This window comes from Scophthalmus maximus, chromosome 5 (genome assembly GCF_022379125.1).
Source record: "Scophthalmus maximus strain ysfricsl-2021 chromosome 5, ASM2237912v1, whole genome shotgun sequence".
NCBI classification, from domain to species: Eukaryota; Metazoa; Chordata; class Actinopteri; order Pleuronectiformes; family Scophthalmidae; genus Scophthalmus; species Scophthalmus maximus.
Window position 1 is genome coordinate 22,487,017 of NC_061519.1, and position 25,867 is coordinate 22,512,883.

General features: G+C 44.7%; 1 protein-coding gene across 4 annotated transcripts in view; it reads right to left on the minus strand.

The window, feature by feature from the left end:
• Positions 1 to 25,867, minus strand: part of LOC118311462 (netrin-G1-like) — a 76,534-nt gene that overhangs the window by 24,952 nt on the left and 25,715 nt on the right. For all 4 annotated transcript variants that reach the window (XM_035635362.2, XM_035635361.2, XM_035635363.2 and 1 more), the window contains exons 2-3: positions 22,257 to 22,922; positions 3,150 to 3,793 (exon numbers count right to left, since the gene is read on the minus strand). In XM_035635362.2, coding sequence (XP_035491255.1) covers positions 3,150 to 3,793; positions 22,257 to 22,502 — 890 coding nt within the window. In that variant the 5' untranslated portion in view covers positions 22,503 to 22,922. The remainder of the gene's footprint in view (positions 1 to 3,149; positions 3,794 to 22,256; positions 22,923 to 25,867) is intronic.

Consider the following 25,867-nt stretch of genomic DNA (forward strand, 5'->3'; position numbering starts at 1 on the left):
AGAGAAATAGCACATTAGCACTTATGGATTAGCTGCCTCTCATTCCCAGGCCCTGCTGCACCTTACAGATGTGCAGCTCTGACCGTGCAGTCGGCCGGCAGCGGTCATGTCTTAATTAACGAGCAGACATCTGATCAATAAGTGAGGAACGATGGAGGGGGGAGATGTGAAAGGTGGGACAGCCTGCGCGGTTCAAGGTTTTTATTTCCTGTTGATGTGGAATAACATAAGAAATCGATAGCGCGGCCAGCACTGCCACGCACTGACTCTCTCCTCCTTTCTGCCTTTTCCTTGTGTCCTTGTTTTATCAATAACTTTTCCATTATACAAGATCGCTGCACAGGGAGATTTGACACAGCATTTTCAGTGCAATGTGATTCTCAGCCTTGGAAAGCCAGTTTTATGAACTAGACAATTCTTACATTATTAAGAGAAATCTTTTCGGATTCGTTCATATTGTCATGTGCAGCACCTGACGCTTCCCAGGATTTATCTTTGAATGAAATGTTATTTACTTTTATTAGTGTGCCCGCTTTTCCTTGAAAATGCCTCAGGCGCTTTAAGTGTGGGACTTCTTGTCATGACTTCCAAGAGTGTGCCGATAATGAGACTCCCTCAGTTAAGTTTTGTGTAAACACAGTACAATACAGTAACTTCATATCATTTTCTTTACCATTTCCATCCATTAAAAAAAGGCTAAACCATTCGCGTTTCATTGTGAAAATGTAATTTAGCATTTATGCAGCTTGCAAGCATCCATCCATTCAAAAGCCCTGACTTTCACAAACATATCCGCGGGTTACCTGACATTGCAAATATTCAGCTATGTGTGTGTGTGTGTGTGTGTGTGTGCGTGTGTGAGTGAAAGTTTATCAGCGTTTATGGAGTATTCTAGGACAGGATGGCCATTCTGTGATAAGGCTTTCACATTTGGTTGTAGCCAGGGGGCTGCCGAGGTTGGTGGGGGCTGCAATCAGTCTCTCCCCACCCATCTACATCACCCTCTTTCAAGTGAGTTACTTATCCACCTCTGGACAGAAACCGCATGTTTATTTTCTTTTCTCTCACTCTGCAAACTTTTGGTGGAAAATTGAATTTGAAGCCCAGGGGCGGGATGGAAAATTGGGCAAAATAGCTTACCCCCGCCCCCCACACCCATGCAACTCTTCCTAATAAATGGCAAAATGAGATATCTGTGGGAGAGATGCTAGTCTTTGCTGGGTAGCAGGTCTTGCAATTTAGAACTCAATTTGTGTTTACAGTGTGAATGTGAATATCGCAAGAGTTTGTCTGACTGCACAACACATTTCTCTGATAGGGCTTCACAGGCAACACTATACACCAGCATGATGAAATACATGTTGCATGTGATCAAAGGCGTCAAACATCAATGGTCAATTCTTTGCCTACTATTAAAAAAGATAAAAATGCTATAAAAATAAGATGAGATATCTGAAAATGTGAGTTATTTAAAGCCAAAATGACCGCCTGCTAAGAGAGGAATCGCCATAGCTGAAACTATGAATCTCCTCATTATTAAAGAGGGCAAGGCTAAATTTGGAACCACAGCCTGGCAATTCTGAACGTCTCCATGTTTCACTGATGTGTCCCCGATGATTACCATTTAATCAACTGCAAATGGTCTTAATTACAAGATTAGTCTCCTACCAATTAGCCAACATGCTAATGGTTCTAATCTGCCATTGAAGTCGACTGAATTCTAATTAGGGACTAACTGTTTCAATTCACCTAGGGCCCATCTGATGGGTCATTACCAGCCTAGTTATCCTCATATAAACCAACCGCAGCAAACAACGCAGGTCCCATTTGGAGAGCAGCTGTAGGAGCTTTTATGACCATCATGTGAGCCATTTCCAATGCGTCATGAAACGACAACGTGTCCATTCCCTGGAAAATCGCAGAGGCGTTCTGATGACTCACTGGAAATATAATACGCTGCAAAATTGCAAGCTGTGCTGGTGACACATGCGCTGAAAATGTAAATGTAAATGTAAATTTGACTGAAAACCAAGGTTTTTAAAATTGGAAAATTGTGGAGCCATGACCTTGTACTTTTTTTTTACGTGGAAAGGGAGGAGTATCTCAATTCAAACAATAAATCGAATGAGTATATGAAACGCATGAGTGTGTTCTTGTAGTGATGAGCCCACAGAAATGATCACTAAACACTTACAAATAGCTGGTGAGTATTAGCAGCAACAAAGTCAGATTCTTTCTCTCTCTCGGTTCTTGGTGGAGACCAGACAAGAGCTAAAAGGAGTGTGAAAAATTGCACTTGGATCAATCAGGAGGCCAGAATCAAGACTCCCACGTGTCTAGTCCAATGAGCAAGTGGTTTCTTTGACACACTGACATTTGCGTTCTTATGTATAGATCCTCCGGAAAAAATTTCTGGAAAAATGCCCACACTTCAGTGCAGACTTCCATTCATTTGCTCATGTTTGGTCTGCGGCAGTCGAATCTGCTGGTCAGCTGATGTTGCTTCTGAACATATGAACAAAAAGTAAAAGCAAAGCATTGGTAAAGCCTTTTTTAACGAACACAGGAAGGATGGTATATAGCTGGGATGGACAACCATATGCCAGGGAGAGACCACAGTCTGTCATTTGTTCTCTTCCTCCCAGCAGGTGATTCCACTTCTTCCTCTCTCCTTGGAGGACTGTTAATCAGTGTGTGGCGTTTTGTGTTTGGAATAAAAAACCTGCAGACAGTTGGCTCCTCATATCACATAGTTGGCCAAAGCCTGGTCCGGTTTATACTGATGCTGTGTGATAATTTTTAATGCCACAAATTCGGGCAATCTGTTGTTGTGTAAACATCAATCTAGCTTTATTCAGCGATAGAGGCGAGGATTGGAGAGCCCCTGCCGTTTGAAGAGGTATTTAGACGGGCTGATCTCACCTGGACAAAGGCCTGTTTTTACAGCTCTGCAGTCAGAAAGTATTTCCAATAAAATACTGGTGAAACATTAAAAAAGTGGAGATCGCAAGCATGCACTGTGGAGCCGTAATTGACCAATTTAAAAACTCTTTGAAACTTGAAAGGAGCATGGAACATGTTACATCCCTCCCGGAAGAATTACAACCAGCGAAAAAGCCACAGACGGAGAGATGGTAAATGGCTCTTACCTGCCCTGCACCTTGATGTCAGAGATCGCATAGAAATATCTGGACAGGTTGTTCTCGTCCACCATGGTGGCCCCAGTGGCCGGCTTCAGCAGCTTAATCCTCAGATCAGTGATGGTGAAGAAGTCCCTCAGGTTCTTGGTGGTATCCAGCTGGCCGTACAGAGAGGCCATGTTGTGCAGTCGAGGCCCGGCAAACAGGGCAAAGCGGTCCTTTATCTCGAAGCGCACCGTCTTGTCGTTCTTCCACACGTAGCCCCTGGAGTAGTCCTCGGTGCAGATGATATCCAGCAGGGTGCGCTGGGTGAGATCGCCCACCGTCTTGGGTTCCATGGTGAACGCGTCCAGGCAGTCGGTGGCATAGAACTGGTACGGGGTCCAGGTCCGGCCGTAGTCGAGCGACTTCTCCAGCACCATCTGCTCTGGCCGGCCTGACTCAAAGGTCAGCACGATGTCATCGGTCAGCTCAACGGTCTTGTTCCATGACAGTGTGATGTTGACCTGCAGGGGCTTTGGGTACTTCTTCCACGAGGTGGACTGCCAAAAGGTCGTGGGGTTGCGACCCTCAAAGTCAAACATCAACTCAGGCGGATGAGCCAGCTCCTCGGTGGTGGCGTCACACTCATTGTTGCACATGTAAGGGTTTTCCTGTGAAAAAAACGAGCAGACACACACACATATACACACATAAGTGCAAATTGCGGTTGAGGAATAAAACTAATTTGAGTGAGTTTTTATAAAAAAATTTGAAGTTACATCTTTTTTTTGATTTCAATTTGGGATCACTGGCCTAAATAACATAAAACATGCAGATCCAGTTAGTTTATACATCAGATATCAAACTATTGCAATGCATTTGTTTATTTGATAAACTTTGGTTGTTGGTGCTGTAACAAAACATCCTTTGTGTAATATTACAATATATTTATTTCGCTGTCCTTTTTAACATGATGAATGGATCAAGTGGAATTATATTTTTAAGTGCAAAGTGTTTGTCTACACTGTAATATGTAAGCAAATATGATGGTAGTATCTGTAACAAGGCAAGAAATGCACACAAGATGGTCCCAGTGAGAATAAGGAAGGGGAAAAAAAGTACACATACAGTAATTATCCCCGCGAGGCAGGTCATTAAATCAAGCTTTCACAAATTGTGAACATGTGTGCTAGGACATAATTGAAATGCCTTTGGTGCTAAATTGCTCGGGTTGCTTGTTCCCCAGCTAACCGAGGAGTACAGGTACCACTAGAAAGCTCAAAAAGGTGATTCTAGTTTGATCCGAATGGTGGTGATCGAGGCTCAGGCTGAGAAGACGTCAAATTTAAACTGGTCAGCTTAGCTTCCACAATGACACCCAGACCCGTGAGCATCTCTCAGGTTGGCTGTTGGCGCGTTTGGCCTCGAAAGGTTATTTACCTTTCCGGTGCCTTGCCGGCTCGTCTTCCCATCGCGATGCCACCGCCGCACTCAGCGGGATCTCTAACGCATTCGGGCAGATGTGCGAGCAACGTTTGGCGACAGAGCGTCAGAGGACACTGACCCTCTCATTGAGACGCCTCTGCGGATCCCATATTGCCGCTCAGCGCCGTCTACGCCGCCACCCAAATTGCTGGTGTAATTGATATTCCTGTGCGGTATTTCAGCCGAGATGGGAATGGAATCCCGATGAGCGTTTCTTATGAAACACACAAGGGGACATGCATTTTTCATGGGCCTGCGTCTGCTCTGTACCGTAGTCATCCACCGAGTCTGGATGTTTGCGTGAGCATGTTTGTGGGGGAGAAAGAGGAGCTCTTGATGTGTTTGTGTTTGTTTGTGAGAGGGAGAAGGGTAGAGAGCTCTGAATGTGTTTGCCTGTGTCCGCACGTGCAGCATGTATCCCTGTGTGTGTGTGTGTGTGTGTGTGTGTGAATGGAAAAGAGAGAGGGAGCTGAAACAGAGCCAGGGAGCAACACACACACACACACACACACACGCACACACGCACACACACACACACACACGCACACACACGCACACACACACGCACACACACGCACACACACGCGCACACACACGCACACACACGCACACACACACACACACACACACGCACACACACACACGCACACACACGCGCACACACACACTCTCCAATTGACATTCCTCTCACCTCTGCTCCAGGAACAATGAGGTTAAGTGCTGATGGGATTCAGATCAACTGTAAAGCGGTTCAATAATCAGCAATCATCCGACATTCTACACGCAAAATTATCCAAAGGGGAGAGCGGCGCTGCCTGCAACATTACCCGCTTATATCTCTCCGGCGATGCGGTGCGTTCAACCCAGGCTGCCACTTTGTCGAGGGAAGATCACTGGCAGGAATACTGATAAGCAGACGCCATTACATTTCATTTGAAGAAAACAATAGCTGCGTTTTGAACTCATCCACAGAACATTTCTTTCATTTGATGCTTTATCTTCTTCACAGGAAGACGTATGTATGACCCCCCCCCCCCCCCCCCCCCCCCCCAACACCGCCCCACTTTTTAGATACAGATCTCCACAGCCCATTTTATTTCCCGCGGGACCGCGATATGCCATCAGCAACCTGCTCCTCAGCCGCCAGCGATAACTATGCGATGATGAGGTAGAACAAGACTGAGGGATTGTGGGTCACTAGGCCTGCACAGCTGACTCAAAGGAGCGATGCATGATCCAATTAGGAGGGTAATAAGGGTTATGCTGCCAAGACAGAGAGTGGGAGAATAAGAGAGATTGGGAGGGAGCGAGCATGTAAATGAAGGTAGACCTTTTTGTGTTTTTTAAAGGAAGATCTGAGTTGGGGTATTCTCACACACACACACACACACACACACACACACACACGCACACACACACACAAGGCCACACTGTAGCGTGAAAACAGAAACATATAGAGATGTGAAAGAAGCAGTTAAGGGCTAATAGGGAGGACGGCGGCTGCTTCAGTTTGGCCACGGGGACAATAAATTGTTCTCGTGTGTCAACTGTTTAACTATGATGTGTGCTGAAGCTCGCTTTATTCGCCCCTTGTGCCTGAACAGCCTCGGAGGTCCGCTCCGAGCTCGGGGCCGTGGCGGCGCACGGAGAGAGACCCCGACAATGCAGGAGAGCGATTTCCTTGTTGTCATGCAAGAGCATGAATTTCCACCTGCATTTGTCTCGTTTGTTTTTCACGGTGAGGTTCAGGGAGCAGCGGGGCGGCCGCCTTTCGCAATGGGAGCCTCGGTCGCAGGCAATATGAAGAACTCAGACTGCGGCATCCGCGGCTAATGAGAAAAACAATTCCCCAGCAGAACAGTGAGAGTAAATAGACGCTTTGAGGAGAAAAATTTGCCTCATCCCGCCAGCCTCAGAAGTGTTCAGAGACCAGTGGAAAGCAGTCATGAATTCGATCCATAATCATTCTCTCGGTGCCTGCCTCGAAAGTCAGGCCTTCGGGGAACAGATCACTCTAACCGAGGAGCCCGTTCACATACGGGAGCTGGCTGACCGACCCCTCCGTCGTTAATAACGCTCAATGATGCTAGGCAGTTTTCCAATTGAACATTAACTGACGGTATGCACGGTATTTACTTTCTCGCAGTGACAAAAAGACCAAAACCCTGCCACACTGGAGAGCTGTTTCATACGGCGTGGCAGAGGCGAAATGATATAGGGAGAAGGTCGGGACCTTTCATTGGATTTCCTGCGGTGGTTATTTAACAACAAAAACAGTGCCTTATGAAGATCAATACCTTCTGTGGTCATTTAAGACCCAGGGCTTCAGCACTACGCCGGGGGGGGGGGGGGGGGGGGGGGGGGGATCTATTGAAGAACAATAAGCTCTCTCAGCTTGATCCTTTACCTGTGATCATTGGATGCGGGAGGGCAAAATGGTCAGCAGAGAATTAGAGAGAGCTTCTGAGAGTTTTGTACCAAAATGAGATATTGACCAATATAAATATGTATCGCGCCCTTTAAAAAAACATGCTGCTATAAAAGTATCGGTTATTGTAAGAAATAAAAAAATATATATTTGTGTTTGAAATACTGTGATTCAGCTGCCCTGCTTGTAGGATGAATCTTAGAATTAACACTTAAACCGAATTGAATAGTACTTCATATTGTGTCATCACTAAATGATTCCTATGCTTTGCTTCTGAAATCAGTCATAGTATGTTCTTTAATTTGTGTTTTGAAATATATTTCCATTCATGAATTACTTGAAATGTCAAAAAAGGGGGGGGGGGGGGTTCTTTAAGATTTGCTCACAAAGAACAATTTACTCAACACGAGGAGTACCACAGGTATATACTATCTTCTGTGATGCCATGGGAACAACAGTGAAAATTTCCAGAACTGTCGGTGGCGCCTGGATAGAGCGTGCAGGAGTGCAGTAAAGCGTTTTTCGAGAAATGTCCGGAGCAACATTTGCTCAGGGCACGTCAGAAAGAAGGAACCGCATAGAGACTGAGTAATGTGTAGGCAACGGGGGTCTAGAGACTGGTGAGTTGCATCGTGGGAGTTTTAGGGTCCAGCCCTTTTCACTCTTTAGGAATGTGACTCCAACAAAATCCCCAACTGTTTGTAAGTGAAATCCTACATCAGTGGATAAGCCTTCAACATAGAGAAAGAAAGAAAGGAAAAAAGTCCATACAAAGTCACATGTTATGTCATACTAATTATAGAAAACCGTTCGTTTGGTCCATGTGCAATTCATTCCAGTGCTAAGCTAGTGCAACCTTGACAATCTCTTATTGGTATTGCTGACGTCGCCTTTGCCACCACGGCTGCTGTGTAACCAAGCCCAGACGCTTTCTATCAATGCTATATGATCCGTCCGGGGGCAGTGGCTTAGTGCAGGAGGCCTGAGCAGCAAGTCTGCGGCTGGTCGCAGCTAATGATGTCCCGATCTCTGCAGCCTATAAGGTCAATCCAATATCAGGGTGTCAGACTCAGTAGGAGAGCAAGAGAACAAGGACGACACAGACAGAGAGCGAGTGAGGGAGAGAGACTGGAGCTGGGACCGTGAATCCAAATGTCATTCACTGGAATATAAAGCAACCACGGACGCTCCGCTCTTCGGATCCTCGTGAAGCCTCGGGTGATATTTATATGTAAATTGATTGGTTTTGTTCAATAGTTCATATAGCTTCAGTTATGGGAATCAACGAGCCGCGACAGGACGGGCAACGGGGTTATGTGCTCCAAACCAAACCAATAATAACAGTAAATATTGTCTCTCCTAAATGGGCTGCACAGTCAACCCCCTCAGAGCAGAGAGGTAAAAAACGGTGGAAGTATGAACTTATCCATGAAAACTCTGAACACACACACACACACACACACACACACACACACACACAACGTACGCGGTGATGTGAGGTGGGTGTTTAAATGAGTGACACACGGCCTGTGAGATTGACAAAGCACAGCCTACTGTTGATGTGCCTTTTGACACAGGCGGTGGCTCTGCAGATAAATTCTCAGGCCAGCGACGGCTGCCGTTGAAGGATGGGTGCAGGCAATCCAACCAATCAGTTCAGCTGACACATTTCTGGACTCGAGCGCCGGATGAACTCACCACTTTTTCCCCTACTCTCCAGTCGCCTCTTTTAATTCGAGCTTATCATCACTTCTCGTTACGTTGACAGCAAAACGTTAATTTCCCTCAGAACGCATTACTGTCACATCTTAGTCGTGTGTGTGTGTGTGTGTGTGTGTGTGTGTATAATTTATTCTTTGCAACAACTTTGAGACGGCTTTGCCACGGAAATATTTTCCAAATTAATTTGGCTTGACATGAGTGAGGATCCCCCCCTTTCAAGAAAACAAAAAAAATATATTGTGCTGTCAGTTATCAAAGAGTTTAAGGAGAAAGTTATGATGTTTGTTTTGGGTATAAACAGAGATCCACATCATTTAAAGAGATCATTCAGTACTGAAATCGCACAGCAGATTAGTCAGACGACGCGATACTTGAAGGGCATTTATAATATATACATTTGCTTTCAGTTGCAGCAATTATGGTTATTCAAATTTTTTTACTTGCCAGAGTTTACGCCAACCGTCCCTCCTAGATAAATGCATTATATGTGTACAATATATTACTGTATAGATAGATGAAAGGTTTGTTTTTAGATTAGAAACTAGCACTAGAAATGCGGAAGGTGTCATTATATCTGTAAGAAGTTGATAACGAAGATGTACAACCATCATGTCAAACAAGTCTTAACACTTAAAATCACACACACACACACACACACACACACACACACACACACACACATATATATATACACGTATATATGTATATATATTGTATGTATATATAACATTAATGAGTCTGTGACCTGTTTGTACTTTGCTGGTTTTATGCTGAGCCCTCAGTAACTTCCTCCGTGGCTGCGAGAGAAATCTCTCCCACTGGAACGGAGGTGTTGCTGGATTAATCAGCCCGCCGTCCTGCTCGGCCTTACACCTCCTAACCTGCCGCATGGCACCTGCAGACCTGTCGCTGGCCCAAACCCCCTCTATCACACCTCCGGATGGCCACGCTCATTCACGGGGCGCACCAGACGGGGGGGGGGGGGGGGGGGGGGGGGGGGGGGATTTGACAAAATGACAGCTTGGTGATATCACTCGGCTGTGATTCAGCGTTCAGGGAGTTAATCCCTGACAGGCAGAATGACGATGGTTTGACCTGAAGCACCACTTGACCAAATCACAAGATGCCCATCGCGGACCACAATAAATTCTCAACTTGGGTAAAAGGCAAGGCGTCTTTGCCCCGCTCTCACACAATACCTCGATATAACCCAGGATGATACGCTTGTGGCGATACAGGCGACGGGCCCAAAAGGATGATAGCAAAGGAGATCTAGGTCTGCTTTTTTTCCGAGGAGGGAACGGTCAAGTGTAAAGTGAACACAGAGTGTGTGTTGATCCCTTCAGCTTGGTATAAACCCTGACGGAAGAGACAGCTGAGATGAGCCATGGTGAGATATTGGGAGAGTCAGAGCTTTGGCAGAAACTCAATAGAGCATTAATAACCTGCAGTCAGGGTCAGAGGGGCTCGCAACAGAGCGCCGGCTTTTCATTCGTCTGACCTTCAGAGGAATGAAGGACAGCGGGATTGCACATCTGACCTGCGAGTGCTCCATCATATCCTGAGGTTGGCGGGTTGTGAATGTCAGAGATCTGATAAGAGATAATGGCGATTCAATATCGAGAAACACCATCGTACATGATATACTGATAGCCTAAATGGTCGGGGCATGTGAGCAGTGATGTCAAAATAATTGAAATTCATGCTTGACTCTTGCTTTTGGTTTTAGCCCGTTTACAAATCAAATGAACTTTTCATCACTGCAGAGCAAAACAAATTTAAGGGTGCCTTTTCTGCCATTCCAGGCAAACCACTGGCTTACATTCATTTTGAAAATTGATGCTTGAGTAATGTAGTCCAGTGATTGCCCACCTGGGAGTCCTAGCATAATTTTGACAGGTCTCAATATGATTTGAGGAAAAACAAATCCAAAAACGTAATCTTTCATGAATTCACCTTATGTTTCTAAAATTGTGAATAATCAGGGAGGCTTAAATTGCTTATTAGCAGCTTTGAAGATGTTTCAAAATCAAATATTGTTTAATATAAGTAATTTTATTAAACAATATTTTATTGTATATAATATAAGTAATTTTCATCTGGAATTATTTAATTTATGTTAATTCTGTGCCTACTTTTCAAATTCAATCGATTTAGTATTGCACAAGTTTGGAGCCTTGAAACAGACAAATAGGCAGAGTTATCCAGATTTTTAGTGTGAGGGTTGTGATTGACAAGACCCCAATGCAGGTTAGGAAAAAAGGCAGATAATAAGAGGAGAACAAAAAGAGGCCTACAGTCTTTGGCGGGGAAAAAAAAGATAAAGTCCTACAAAAGTATTCCAATAGGAAAAACATAATGAGCCAAAAAACAGCAGAAAAGAAAAACCAAGAGCCATCACCAGGAGCGACAAAATAAAATAAAACAGGAAACAAGTCTTTTAAGTCCATAAGAGGTATTAAAGTCCTACACTGGGGCAGAATCGTGGCATTTTAGTCTCTATATGGGTAAAACTAAAACCCTAGTGGACATAAATCCCAATGCCGATAATGCAATAATTCTAGGGTTGATGGTGTGAGGCGCATTCAGTTAAGCTTTACAAAGTAATAAAAGTACAATTAGTGAAAGTCCCCTTTAAACTGCACTGCAATACAATGATGATTGCAACACTGACTAAATTGACCGCAGACTTGATGGATGACACAATGCAAGCAAATAAATGTATTCCAGCGGTTCATTTCGGAGATTAACTTTTCCTTTCAGGGGAGTAACTGTTTATGCGAACCTTTCTTTTTTTGTGTGTTTGGAAAACCGTGCACGGCAGCGTCCACGTTGGCCGCAGAAATAGTGACTGTTTAGTTTGGGGTTTGCGATATGCCACTTGTGAGAAGCAGGTGATCATCTCATTGACATGGTCATTGAAGTGCACCGAGTTGACCTGGAGGAGCATGGCCCCTCGCGCTCGTGTGTCTTTACCCACTTGCAGAGACATGAGCACGCTCCTCTCAGCGAAATGTGCGAGGCTGAACACGGCAGAACAAGAAGCGAAAACAGTTGCGTCGGCCCGGCGGTCAAGTAAACAGCACATCGGAGGGTGCATGGCCGCAACTCGCAATTGACCCAGATGTCTGATCAAAACGAAAACAACACAAACTTCTCCCTCCCGGCGCTCGTGTTTTCCATTTGCCGCACGCCAAGCCCCCCCGCCCTTTGTGGACCGTAGCCCCTTCGCCAAACGAGTCCCTCGGAGGACTGCAGCGCTGCCAGTCTGGCCTCTTCGAAGTACGCCGCTTGGCGAATCCGCTGCGCCGCGGTTCCAGGGGCCACGGCCTTGCTTGGGATTCACGGGGCGTCGGCAGACAAGGGGGAAACGTACTCCACATTAATTAACACCTGGCCTCATTATCCGACGCGTGTGGCAGAGTCCCACTGGGGTAAATTTAATACCGCCATACTTTCACCGGGGGGGCGGCGTCGATGGTGGCGCCGGTCGTGAGCTTTCATGTGTGCCAGTATTTAGTTTGGTGTGTAAAACTGTGTGTGTGTAGTGACCTGCATCAAAGTGATTTGTACATGTGAATTTGTTATCGGTATTTGTGTATACAAATATATAGCTGAATATGTTTCTGTGAGTGTGTGTGTGGTGAAGAGAGCTTGGTCGTGTGAGGGATTAGATTCCCTCTGATGTCAGGATTCAATAAAGGCTTTAACATTGCTATAATGAGCGGATGTTTGATTCTCTCTCCCCCTCTCTCTCTCTCTCTCCCTCCGCCGCACTCTGTATTCCGAAGCAGCCCCTGGATGAAACGCCGCCTGCTTGTGTGGTAAGAATGTATGTCCATCTTCTCAAGATACTTTAGAGGGAATAATTACACAGGCTGGTTATCTGGGTGTAAAACAAACACATCGGACGAACTTACACGCATCTCGTTTGCTGTACAAACAGAGCCTGACACGGACTAGGAGGGTTGTAGATTTGATGCACATTTACTTAAAAACTACATGGATTCCTTAGTCAGAGATAAAGTCGGTCTCGCCCATCTGTAAACATGGTTTGTATAGGCCAGTTTAGTCATCATTTATGTGAACTAGACATTATCATAATTACATGGCAAACCATTTACCCCTAGTACATTGATTCAAATTTTATTTTTTCATAATGGCCAAATAACTGTATTAGGTGTTGTATATTTTGTACAGTGTATATGTGGCTAATATAATAGCTTTCCTTCATTCTCTCCAATTTCATCTTTCCCCTTCAACATGTATGTTATAGTCCAACAGTTTACTCTGTACAAACAGCAGTATAAATATTACATTTTTAATAATGGTGGTTTTAGGGGTTAACATGAGAAGGTCCATAAACTGGTACTTCCAGTGATATGAATGAATTTGGCCTGAAATGTCATTGTCATCAATGTTGTCACTGGATGTATAGACTCCTATTTACTCTTGATTGTCATTTGCCTTCTCAACTCTGCTTCACTCCCAATGATCCACATGGTTTGAAACTATTTAAAACCAAATGAAACAGAAACTTTAATCAATTTGCTACTGCAGAATGTCTCCACCCTCACAATGGACCAATTATCCTAAAATCATTGGGTTATTGATTTTGACTTTTGCAAGTTTCATACAATCGGCTTTAAAATATTAAAATCTGCCACTGAGGGATTTGAAGTGTTCTCGGGACACAGACTCGGTTCTCAGCCACCGACAATGAGATGCAGGGGTCATCGCAGAGAAATTCATAGAAATTGGGATGAAATTGAGAGGCTGAAAGAAAGAATGAGATGGAGCGAGAGCGAATTTGCTGCATTGTTCATCACTGTGTTAGCTCATAGCGTGTCAACTCCTCCTCCATCGTTTTCATTCTGCACAGTTATTAGAGGCTTTTATTAATTTGAAATGCCAAAGTGAGGAATAAAGCATTACTGAAATGTCACCCTTTCATGGAGCATGATAAAATCATATCAGCCACTTTTGGACATGAGCATTCTTCCCCTCTGTACTTTCATCGCCACGTCTCTCCCCTCCTGTCTACAGCACAGTCTCTTTCACTCTTTCTCTCGGATCAATATGGCCTGACAACATGATGGCTGGGTTTCCTTAGGGGAGGTGGGTCGCAACTGTTGCCTGTCATCACGCAACTATTTCTCTATTTCAAGCCTCGCCCGTTTAATGTGGTCCTGTATTTCTCAAATCAAAAAACAACAAAACTAACAAAACATAGAACTCCTCGCCTTGACCTTTTCAAAACCATATTTTGAATTCTTTGTCATGTTGGAGACAACACAATGCAAAGTTTATGTGTTTTACACTTAAAAACCTTGATGGAATAGTTTAGCATTTTATATAAAAAGCCAACTGTACTTCTACCAGCATCGCCAAAGCTTGCTGCATTGTAGCTTGTTCCTACAAGGAAGTAGTTCAACAGAGAGTTCGATGAGAAGATGGATACAACTCTAGTGTCTGTAAATATGCAGCCATAGCAGGTGATTTTCTTATAGTATTATAAGGTAAGCAGTGAGAAAATATATAAAAGTCAACACTCTTGAAACTCCTAATAATGTTCTAGTGAGATGAAATTGCTAGTAAGCTTTAAAAAAAGAAAAGAAACATTGGACAGAGCCAGGCTAGCAGTTTCCATCTGCTTCTAGTCTTTATGCTAAGCTAACCGCCTCAAGGTTCCAGCTCAGTACCTGCTGCACAGACATGAGTGGTATCAGTCTAATTAGTTTAGGGGAGGTCACTTAAACAATCACGTAACTTTTATATGACGGTTCTAGAAAAGTTGGTAGGTGCAGCTAAAGAAAGCTAGAATAAGTTAACAACACTTTTGTACTTCATTTGACGACACGAGAGTAATATCCATTTTTTTCAATTTACTCTTGGAAAGAAAGCAATTTTGACATCATATTCAATGACATCATCTAACATTAAATTTAGTATATTATATTATACCAGGTCAATACATAGAAACTGCACAGCTGTGATAATTGTCCGCTGCATTAGTTTAAGTATATGACAGAGGCGTTTTAAAAAGTGACTATATTTGTAACGTGGCTTTGTTCCCACCAACACAGAATCCTCTGGTTGAAGCCCTTCTCTCCCATGAGGGCACTGCGTGATTGCTTGAGGCTCCTCAGTCTGGCCCAAATTACAGACAGCGTCTTGAGGGAGGGGAAGTCCTTCACACGCACATGCACTTCGCTGCTCAAGAAAAGGGATGAAGCAAAACAGAGACTTTGGCAGATGGGTGAGTTTTTTGGGCAGGAGCAAGAGAGCCATCCTGCCAAATAGCTTTTGAGTAATTCAATTACTGTATCTCTTACAGGAATGCCGTCAGCATGTCAAGCATGAAATTAGGCTGAATGGGTTTGCACCTACTGAAGGTGGTGAGAGCATGCATACAACTCAATGGGAAGGAATTCCTTTTGATTGTAATATTACAGTATAAACCCTCCTATTTACTGTTTTGAAAAATGTACAAGTCACCACAACGATGTCATCGCCATCGAAATACTTCACTGTGAACTGACTGTTGCTCTCTGAGAACTACCGTCTCACCGGTATTGACAGGCACCACACACCGACATCCATTATTTCCCGTGTCGTGAGGTGTAAGACAAACGTGGCGATCCACCGATGAAACATTCATGCCTGTATTTTACGCCGTTTGCCGGTGAAGTGGCAAAAACATATGTTTGCACGTTGAGTCCGCACTAAGTTCCCTACATGTGGCTGATAGGAAGCTGAACCGGGGGAAGAAATTCCCTTTGTATCTTTCCAAAGTAGCATCTTATCTCGGGCATTGTCGGGTCCTCAAGCATGGCCCGGTAAATGCTAATGAGAATTATCTGTCACCACGTTTTGAAATTCAAAACCCAAAAGGGAACAAATACGATTTAATATCTTGTGTAAAGTTCGTTGGTGCTGGATTTGAAAAGAGCTGAGAAGCAGAGCTGCAGTTTGTTCCCTTTCACTTTGCCCATTTGCAAATGTAAACTTGGAGTAAATTTTTGTTAATTTAATTAAATCACATGAAGAGGGTCCCAACTTTTTTTCTTAAATACAGCTGAGGCTGATAGGGATGTCATTAGTTTTGCGTGTATCTCTTCATTAAAAAAAATATTGGGCATAATTCAATTTCAGCTCGGGTGATTAAAATTATTAATTGAACCAGCTTGTGGCACTATAGGGAAAGTTGGAGGTCATTAGAAACTATCCTCTAAGAAGAATGAATATCTGCTTTGCATTCCATGGCACTAGATCTCAAAACTGATGAGATATTAATCCCTAAACAGCAAACTTCACGCTGGTGCCAGTAGGATTGTGGAAGTAGTGGCAGAGATATTGCAAAAGGGGTTCTTCGCACATCTTCCAGCAGTATGCAGCTGAATTAGGTATTTCACTGCTCCAGGACAGGAAACGTCCCGAGGAAGAAACAAAAAAACAAAGGTATTGGGGCACACTGATTCACTTGTTCCTTCCTTGAGTGCAAATTGCACAGAGGTAGTTTCAACTCTATTGTCAGAGACAAAATGGACAAATAAACAAGGCAGAAGCATCTATAGCCACATTGTTGTGGCTATAGCGGCGGCGCAGAATTCAAGATTTGTTTGATAGTGAATCAGAAGATGTTGAGATTGCTCAGCCTGGACCAAATTGGTGGAAAAAGCCAGCATGACTAAAATCCTGATATTTCATTTCATAAAAAATAAGTGGGAAACTGCAGATGTGTGATTTTTGCATTAGCTCAGTCCGACACACTTGGTGGTATGACTGAAAAGCTTAAGGATTTCCGCAGGACATGAAATAAAAATGTTGTGGGCTGTAACAGTGCTTGAACATGTACTAATGACTACTCCATGTCTTCTGATAGTTCTGCCAAGTCTACTCACGACGGTGATTGAATTTAAATCTGCGTTGACCCCCGCTGTGCTTCGAAAAGTGTGTACATTTTCACTCCATCGCGTCAAACGCGCTGGGCGAACGCGATATCAAAGAACATCGAGGTTTGACTGTTTGCCGTAACGAGCAGTTTGGTTCCATCGCGTCTGTGGACGTAGTTTGAACCGAATGAATACTGTTTATAAAGCATTCTGCATTAAACACAGATAATAGGGAACCTACACATGTGAGAGAACGCGTGTGGATTTCAAATCACATTTGCATTAGTACAACACAGTCTGACATCCTTGTAATTCGAGATTATGGGCCACAAAAGGAAAACTGCAATTATTATCATTTTTGCTGAGAAAGCAGTAATCCTGCATATACCTACGTGGGAAAAAAAAAATCCCAAACTGGATTTTCAAAAGATTCAAAAAAAAAAAATGAAGCTCTTATGCAAATAGTTATGCGCTCCATTTCCGACAGCAAACATGCATTCAAATGTTAAGCTGTCCAGAAAGACTCTGTCTAGTCCAACCACAAAGCCCATCACTTTCCCTTTATATCTCTATGCATAATTCATGTCTTTGTATTTACAACTCTCTAAGAATTAACCTGTCAAAGATCCCAGGGAATAACGCAGACGTACGCGTCCCTCTCAGTCAAGTGCTCACCTCATATGAAGCATCCCACCTCCACACGTTCAAGCGAGCCATCGGTATTAGGCATCATCAGCTGACAGAAAAACAAGGCACGGAGAAAATTAGAAAGCAAAAAGGGGGTGGCAGGCGAGTGAGAGAATAACTGATGACTCCCCCTCTCCTGGAGTCAGGGGACATGTTGCATGTCATCTCGGTGTCTTAGCACGCAGCGGTGCGGTGATGATGTGCCGGGCAGGCCCAGTTCAGAACAGAGTCAAGGGCACTCGGGTGACGGCGAGCTAAACGCTCCAACTGTTCCCCGTCTCCAAACAAATACATGGATGAGTGACTTTCTCCCCCAAGAAGGAAGGGGGCAGGGATCAACCCGGGGCAATGGCAGTTTCTGATTGACCTCTGAACCGCCTGGTTGTTTCAGCAACTAAAAAAATGACACTGATACCCTGACTGGTTTGGAAGAGATATAGGCTTTTGGATCAATTCCTATCACCTTGATCAGAGGTGCCCAAATTCTTTCCTATGGAGGGCCAAAAATAAATACTAAAAATGTATTAGATTTTTCTAAAGATAAATCTAAAATAAAATGTCAAAATAACAAAAACACTACTCTTTAATCTGCCTTACAGTAATTGTATTAATTTGCAGAGGAGAACCATATGATTCCTTTTGGGAGCATAAACATATTTAAAAGGAAACACACTCCTTTTCCGACAGAAAGTGCATGCAACTCAAGGATGCTTTAGAAAATGAAGTTGAAACAGCTCACGGTTAGGATTTTACAGCACTTTCAAAATGAGAGGAGAATAAGCACGAGCTTGTCAAATGCCATGTCGGGCCAGACGTGGCCCGCGGGCCCCAAAATCGGACGGTCCTTGACCTAGCTAGCGCACTATATACTGTTTAGTAAACATTCAATGAGTGTCCAATTTCTGGCTGTAAAATTTATGGACAACAAAGTGGAAAAACAGCAGAAAAGTATGTTCCTGCTAACAAATCCCAAATTATGTGTGGACCCCCACGGTCCAAAGACATGCAGATTGGGCTTCGGTGGATTGGAGATTCAAAATTGACCACAGGTGAGTGTGAATGTGAGTGTTTGTCTCTGTATGTTGGCCCTGTGATAAGCCGGCGACCTGTCCAGGGGGGGTCTTGTGGAGATTGTCTCCGGCCCCCCAGCGACCCTTAATGGATGAAGCGGTATAAATAATGGACGGATGATTAATGCAGCTTTAGCCTATGTATAGATTTTGATCTTAGTTTAATATTAAAAGCATGTTACCACTCGACTCGCAGATCAATTAAATAATAATGAATCAAATGCATTTATGTTTTCGGTATTCATGCTAAACCACCGGCTTTCCCTGACCGTGACCAAGTCAGGTTGAATCTAGCGACATTTGGGAAAGAGGACAAAACCCCCGGTGTCCAGTTACACTTACAGAACCTTCCAGGTCTGTAAAAAAAGAAAAAGAAAAAAGGTTTGACAGTGAACTTAAGCCAGGCAGCAATTACGTTTCCATTTAACAAGCCAAGAAAGTTCGGAGCTTTCCAACACATTTTCGCAGGCGACAGAGTTGACACTCTGCAGCCATTCTGCAGCGTTGCTATTTCTGCTCATGACCTCACAGCCGACGCGGCAAAGGTTACTTCCCTTTCTCAATAGTCTATAATCTAGCTGTCTTTCTACGGTCTAGCACATTAGTTCTCGTGGGCATGACACGACGCAGATTGAACGTTCACAATGGCTGCCGTCACTGCCAGCGAAGATAAGTCCGCTGCATTGACTGTCAATAACCCCGCAGTCGCCGAGCAGCCTAGAAGGAGAGCCCTCGTCTTCTTGAAACCACTGGGTGAGACACCTCCTCATCAGGAGGGTGGTAATTCAAACACTTGATTGGGTGGTCTGCTTTTTAACAAAACGGAATTCGTTTATGCAGCATATTCAGATTCGGCATATTCCAAAAAAAAAGTTTTAAAAACACTGTGGCAGCCTTCTGCCAAACACTTATTTACTTTTGTGGAACAAAACATGTCCATGCCCATTTCTTGGCAACCACAAATGATTTGGTTTAACTCTGAAAGTGCGTGAAAATTAAACCTCTTTTCTCAATGAAGATGATGAAATGGCTTTCCACTTTTGTGAATTGCCATTAAATTAGCCGAAGCCAACCCGATTTGGACTTTGGAGAGTGAGAGGAGTGCTGTAATTAAAAAACACTCAGAAATGATTACGAGGGGTTTTCGATGCAGATGTCTTTTGTTGGGGCGTCGTTCTGCATTAGCAGCTCTTTGTTCATTAGGACGCGTGTTGTGCATAAGTGTTTTAACTGTCTCGCCCACAACAATTTTAATGAGTCTCTTTAGCCAATTTGCGTAAATGCTAAATGATGAAAATGTCTTTATTTGCTATTCATTAAAACAAGACACGTGACTAGGACCATTTATACAATTTTTGGAAAAGTAATAACGAGGAAGTAATGCAACCTTGTCACTACTCCTTCGATTAGAAGTATGCAGTTATACATAATGAAACCTGTTCTAACATGCAACGTGCCTGTTACAACCCTAAACATGTTGTCGAATGACAGTGAGTGACGGTGCATGTGAACAGCCTTAATCCCAACACTTTTGGAGAACCCCTGAAGGTGTGCAGCTAAAAATAGAGGGACCAACTTCCCTGAGCCGGAACACCTGTCCTCGACACTGCTTACCGTGGACCTCCTTTATCACTTGTCCTTAACACCGGAGAGAAAAGGAAAAAAAAGAGACCTAAAGTTTGAACCAAAACCAAAATATCCTCGCCAGTTCCTCTGAAGATGAAACAACCTCAAACCTTAAGACGTAAAATATCCGCTCTTGAATGATTAATGCCCCTTTCATGAGCACAGACGGTCATAACTATATTTGGCAGGGCTTAGTTTGGACAAAAAAATATCCTTGGGCGACAGAGATGGGAATCATGCGCACACGGCAAAGGAAAGAGAGAGGGGGGGGGGGGGGGGCATGTAGGACTCTTTGACCAACAAACATATGAGGCAAACCAACTCCCGGGGAAACTGATTAGACCGGGCTCACAACTGCGGGCAACGCGGTGATTGGCTCGAGCTCATTTGCATGCTCCTCTCATCTCCAGCGAGCTCTCAGGAAGCAGCGGCGGATAAGGTCACCGGTGTCCGTCTGCCTGTGTGCAGGACGGGAATGTAAACGGATCAAACGCACGGCCGCTGTTTAAGTGAGCGCACGAGGAGCCCGCGCGCTCTTGATCATCCGCCCGATCATGACCTCGAATCAGACTCGGTAGACCTGATACCTGCAATCAGATGTAGGGACATCTGAAGTGTGAACCTCATCATCAAGGCAGGTGAGAGCTTCATTGTGCACGCGTGGAGGCGTGGCGAGTGCGACTGCTTCATTTGACACGTGAGGCAAAAAGGAGCAATTATCAACTGATCTTGTCATTGATCACAACTCGATTTTTGTTTGTAAATTGACCGTGATGTGATTAGTAAGTTATTATTGATCACTTGTTGTATTGCAGCCAAGTGAGGTGATTATCTCCTCGTGCCAAGGCAGCTGTAGTCACAACCACACAGAGTGACACATGCATGATGATACAGTGCTGATGAAATCATACCTCCACATGAATCAAAAGGGAAACATGTGTCAACTACCAACAACTATGCCGTAGAGAACTGAAGTATCTCTCCCCGTGGCTCGTCATGTTCCTTGATTTATGGCAATGTTGTGTATTCAGGATAATCGCACTGGCTGATAAAGGTTTTTGTTTGGATGTGAGGCTCAGCAGAATGTCACACGCGACTGGAGACCGGCTCTTTCTTCATTCTTCATCCATTAAATGTCTCAATGCCACCTGGAGCCGCGAGAATAAAGATCCTCCCCTTTTAAAGACGCCCAATTGAATCGGTAAATATTTACTTTACTGCTAGGATTTCTCAGCGGGCACGCACACGACTGCTAATACGGCACTCCAGAGTATGCGGGTCCTTGCCGCTTTCTTTGAGTGTGATTCTACACAAATGCTACCCGGGGTTGAATTGATGACAACGGTTGATAAGGGCCAATGGAACACGATGCTGAACACTGCAGTGAGCACGCAGTGCATAATAACTGTGCCAGTACAATTACCTCGTCAGAGTTAACTGTAATACTGCCTCTGACTCTGTGTGCGCGTGCGTGTGTGTGTGTTCGTGTGTTCGTGTGTGTGTGTGTGTGTGTGTGTGTGTATGTGTGTGTGTGTGTGTCGGCACGCAGGGTTTTTTTTCTTCAAGTTTCCAAGTCTGATTTCTACCATTGGGTTCGGTGGCAAAAATGTAACATCGCACAATTTCATCAATATTGTCATATTTTAAATAGGAAAAAAAAAGAAGATACAAATTGACTGTGGCTGCTTTTCTACGGAGCCCTTTGAAGAGCAAAAATATTTTGGGAGGAAAAAAAATTGCGTTTTATTTCAACAAATATGTGCGAATTTTTGTTAGCGAACGCAAAAATCTTTCAAATCTTCCAGTACTGTGGAACATATGGAACACACACACACACACACACACACACACACACACACACACACACACACACACACACACACACACACACACACACACACACACACACACACACACACACACACACACACACACACACACACACACACACACACACACACACACACACACACACACACACACTCTATGCCCTGTTGGGTGTATGTATCTTTTGACTGAGTGTGTGTGTGTGTGCTGGGGTGCATCTGTCTGTAGCCCTCGTGGCCTAATACACGCCGTGTCCGCGTGTACATTAATCTCTGCGGCTGCGGCAGCACGTTGCCTCGTACGTACTGCTCTCTATCCCTGACCCAGTGCGCTGTGAGATCCCGCCCACAGCCTCGTTTGTCTCCATCAGGGGACAGGCGAGGTTACGACTCACCAAAGCGCAGTACGTTTCTGGTGGATCTCCACACGTGACATTTGGGGGGTCGAGGGCCACTCGCAGGTACTTTGTCATGTCGGTGGCTTCCGGCTGACAGGCCATGTAGTCCCATGCCAGGCCCTCCTCTGTATAGATCTGGGACTTGCACACGTCATAGTGGCCCCAGGCCGCCGGGTAATGTTGCATGGTGTGTGCCACGCTGGTGCAGACAGCTTGCAGGGTGAAGAAAACTGGCCAAAGCATCGCTGATCTCGTTCTGTAGGGTTTCTGTAGAATTCTTCTCCCTTTCTTGTGTCTCTTTGCAGCTGCCGCTCCGTCGCAGAGACAACAGTCTCACCGAGAATTCGTCTAAATTAAATTTGAGCGGCGCAGCGGAGGATTTGGGAACTGTGGCAGCATGTTGCTGCGTTTGAGTCAGCGGCTTCGGGCAGCGATTAGCCCCCACTCGGTTATTCTGTCTTTGATTGCTGCCACTTCTTCTGCCCCGGCTGATGAGGTGTGTCAACAAGTGAGCTTCTTCGCAAGTGCTGAGCGCTGATGAGAGGGTCAACTAACGGCCAAAAGAGATGAGAGGAGAGGAGTGACACTCCTCATAAGTCAGTGGCTGTCAGGTGTCTTAGCTCGATCTCCTTCTCTGCTCCTCTTTTTTCCGCAAGCCGCATCCTAAGGAACGGAAGAGAGAAAAAATGGTTTGGTGAATAAAACGGATCACAGAAACAGACAACATTCAAAACGCTGTATTAAAATATCAACATGGTTTAAGGCCACTGGGGTGGATAAATAGTGGGTCTTGCTCCGCCACGTGCACATGAATAACGTTCACACAAACACAACGCAAGGTCATATGTATCCCTCAATAATAACCTTGCCGAAATCACTGTATACAATTCAAATCAAGCTTCTTCTGCGAAGCCCTAATCACCATTTGATTTTCATACAAAAAGGCTCATTTCCATGTGTCAAGACACTGCATTTATAGTTATTGCTTCCCCCCCCCCCCCCCCCCCCCGACTCTTGCTCCTTTATAGTCAAACGCGGGAGCTCCCGCGCGTTAGTCCCAATGCCTTCGGAGGCATTTGGGAAATATTAAAGTAAAATTGGGCGACAGAAATGGTCTATTTGAGGGATTGTACATTTCTCCGAGCCATCACAACCCATCAGTCAAATGGCCTAACTCGTCAGGTAATGGTGCCTGGCAGCAGTCAGTGGAGACCCGCACCATCTCAATGTCTCACGTAAATATTGCATGTAGTAGTCGGAGGTGGGGGGGGGGGGGGATAAAACGGGAGCAGCTATATGCAGCTGCCTCACATGCAGTAATGACACCGTAAACTGGAGAGAGGTTACTGTCGATGTGCTCCGACGGCCTTTGGCTCCGCACTAATGAAAAGAAGTTCATGCTCCCAGAAGCAGCTGCTCAACCTTTTGTCTATTTAGGGCATAATTTAAAAAGAAACTATGTACAGTTCCTGGTTTATAGACCCTCACAAGTTTGAAACATTCAATTCATCCTATGTCAATTCAATTCATCCTATGGCCACGTGCCTTACTCTGGGGCACTTTGGGTGAACTTGTTGAGGTAAAAGTGTTACTTATTCAGCTTCTCTGCCCAGAGTCCCCGAGCAGTAGCTCTTCCAGAGAGCAGCCCCCCCCCCCCCCCCCACAGTGACTGACTGTCGCTGTGGAAATAAAAAATGTTCAGGTAACCTGGGGTTTGAAGTATGTGGGGGGGGGGGAGCTATGTTTGGATTTTTGTCAAAAGATTACAGTTTTATTTCACGAAGCTATCAAGTAAAATCAATTCAATTAATGAAGGGATTTATGTTTATCATATGACAGAAAATGATGGGAAGATTGAGATCAAAATTGGGAAAACAAGCTTCTCTTGAGTGTTGCCGTGTCTCCAGGTGTGTGCACGCACGCAGGCGGGTTCCTGTGCTCCCTGCCGACATGCCGGAGCATTGGAATTTAGTGTTTAAATTTCACTTTCTTGTCTCAGAACTGAAAAGTGAATGGGTTCTGACCACATCCAAGGCAATTACTGCTTCCCTTCTCCCAACCTTAATGCCCCTTTTAGAAGAGAAAAAAAAAATCACCCCAGGCCTGAATACATTACAACCGTAATGAAAGACGTTCGTCTGAGCCAGAGAAATTATCTGCGCTGCTATTCAGACCCGGCAGACCCTTCAAAGTGAGCTGTGTCGGGAGGTATGGATGGCGGGCTTCATTCGGCAAACCTCTAGTGGGAAATGGGAAGGGACTGGTGGGGAAGAGGGGGGGGGGGGGGGGGAGGGAGTAAAAATGGGAAAATTTTGGCTCCTTAAATGTGCTCATGTGAGTTGACAAGATTTCTAAGAAGAGGGCAATTACAAATTTGATAAGACGGCTGGAGTGCTGAGCGATGACTATATATTATGAATGTCAGTCTCCAGATCAGAAATGCGTCGTGAGAGGGACTGCTCTCATCTCACATGCACACACACACACGCACTCACTCACACACACGCACGCACTCACACACACGCACACACACACACACCTGGATAGAGCCCGAATTCATAATACGGAGGTTTACTTTCATTACAAAGACACCAGCAGCAGGGTGGTGGAGGTCGCCTCTCTCATTTTCATTTAACCGGGCACGCTCGAAGCCAATAAGCCACAGCTAATGGAGCTAACCACAGGAATATTGGTTTTAATTCACGGACACCCGGATGAATGAAATGAAGGGACAGGGTGTCGGGATGCTCAGCGAAAAACCTGCGAGGACAGATGTCATTCAGCATTAGGGCACAGGAAAATATGTATATTTTTTTCAAAATCGGGTATGCTGAAGAGAATATTCCCACAAACAATAAGTGTTCTTACACCATTAATAAAGCCAATGATTTTGCTTTTATTCAAATGCATCACTGGAAGGGGTCTACCGTGTTTAGTTGTATTAGAATAACTGTGATTCACTATCTTCCTTTGAGCTCTTCCCCGGCTGCCAGTTCATATCTCATAACATCAGATTCTTTTCACAGAGCTAAAAAAAAAAAAGTGCAATAAACGGCGAATATCGCAAACCCTCCTGCCCGGTTTTTTCCCCCCTTGCTCCCGCGTCTCAGCCGCACACTCAAAATGCAAGATGAAACTCCGGTATGTCATAATTTCGCCGAGGAAAAAAAATATGAGGTCAGATTCTATATTAAAAGTCATCAATATTTGAGCAGCTCTCCATATGCGGAGGGAGGGAGAGAGAGAGAGAGAGAGAGTTTAGAGCTTAGGGTGACCACCTCTCTCTCTCTCTCTCTCTCTCTCTCTTCATATCTCTTCCTCACTCCCCCCCCCCCGTCCGTCTCTTTTCCTTCACTTGTTTTTCGAAGCCTCTGAAACACCCCCTTGTGTCCGCTTGCATTCCATCCCCTAGGCAGCTCATGCATGGCAGAGTGTTTTAAAAGTCAGCAGGCGGCCGTGCCCCGTGGCTTATATTGGTTACAAACTCCCAGCCAGCCTCTGCAAAAACCACGGAGGATGTTTTCCATCCATTTCAGAGCACAATCCGGCTGAAGTGTGGCTTTTGCAGTCGTGTCTGCGAGTTTGCAAACCGCCTCTTGGCTTCCCAT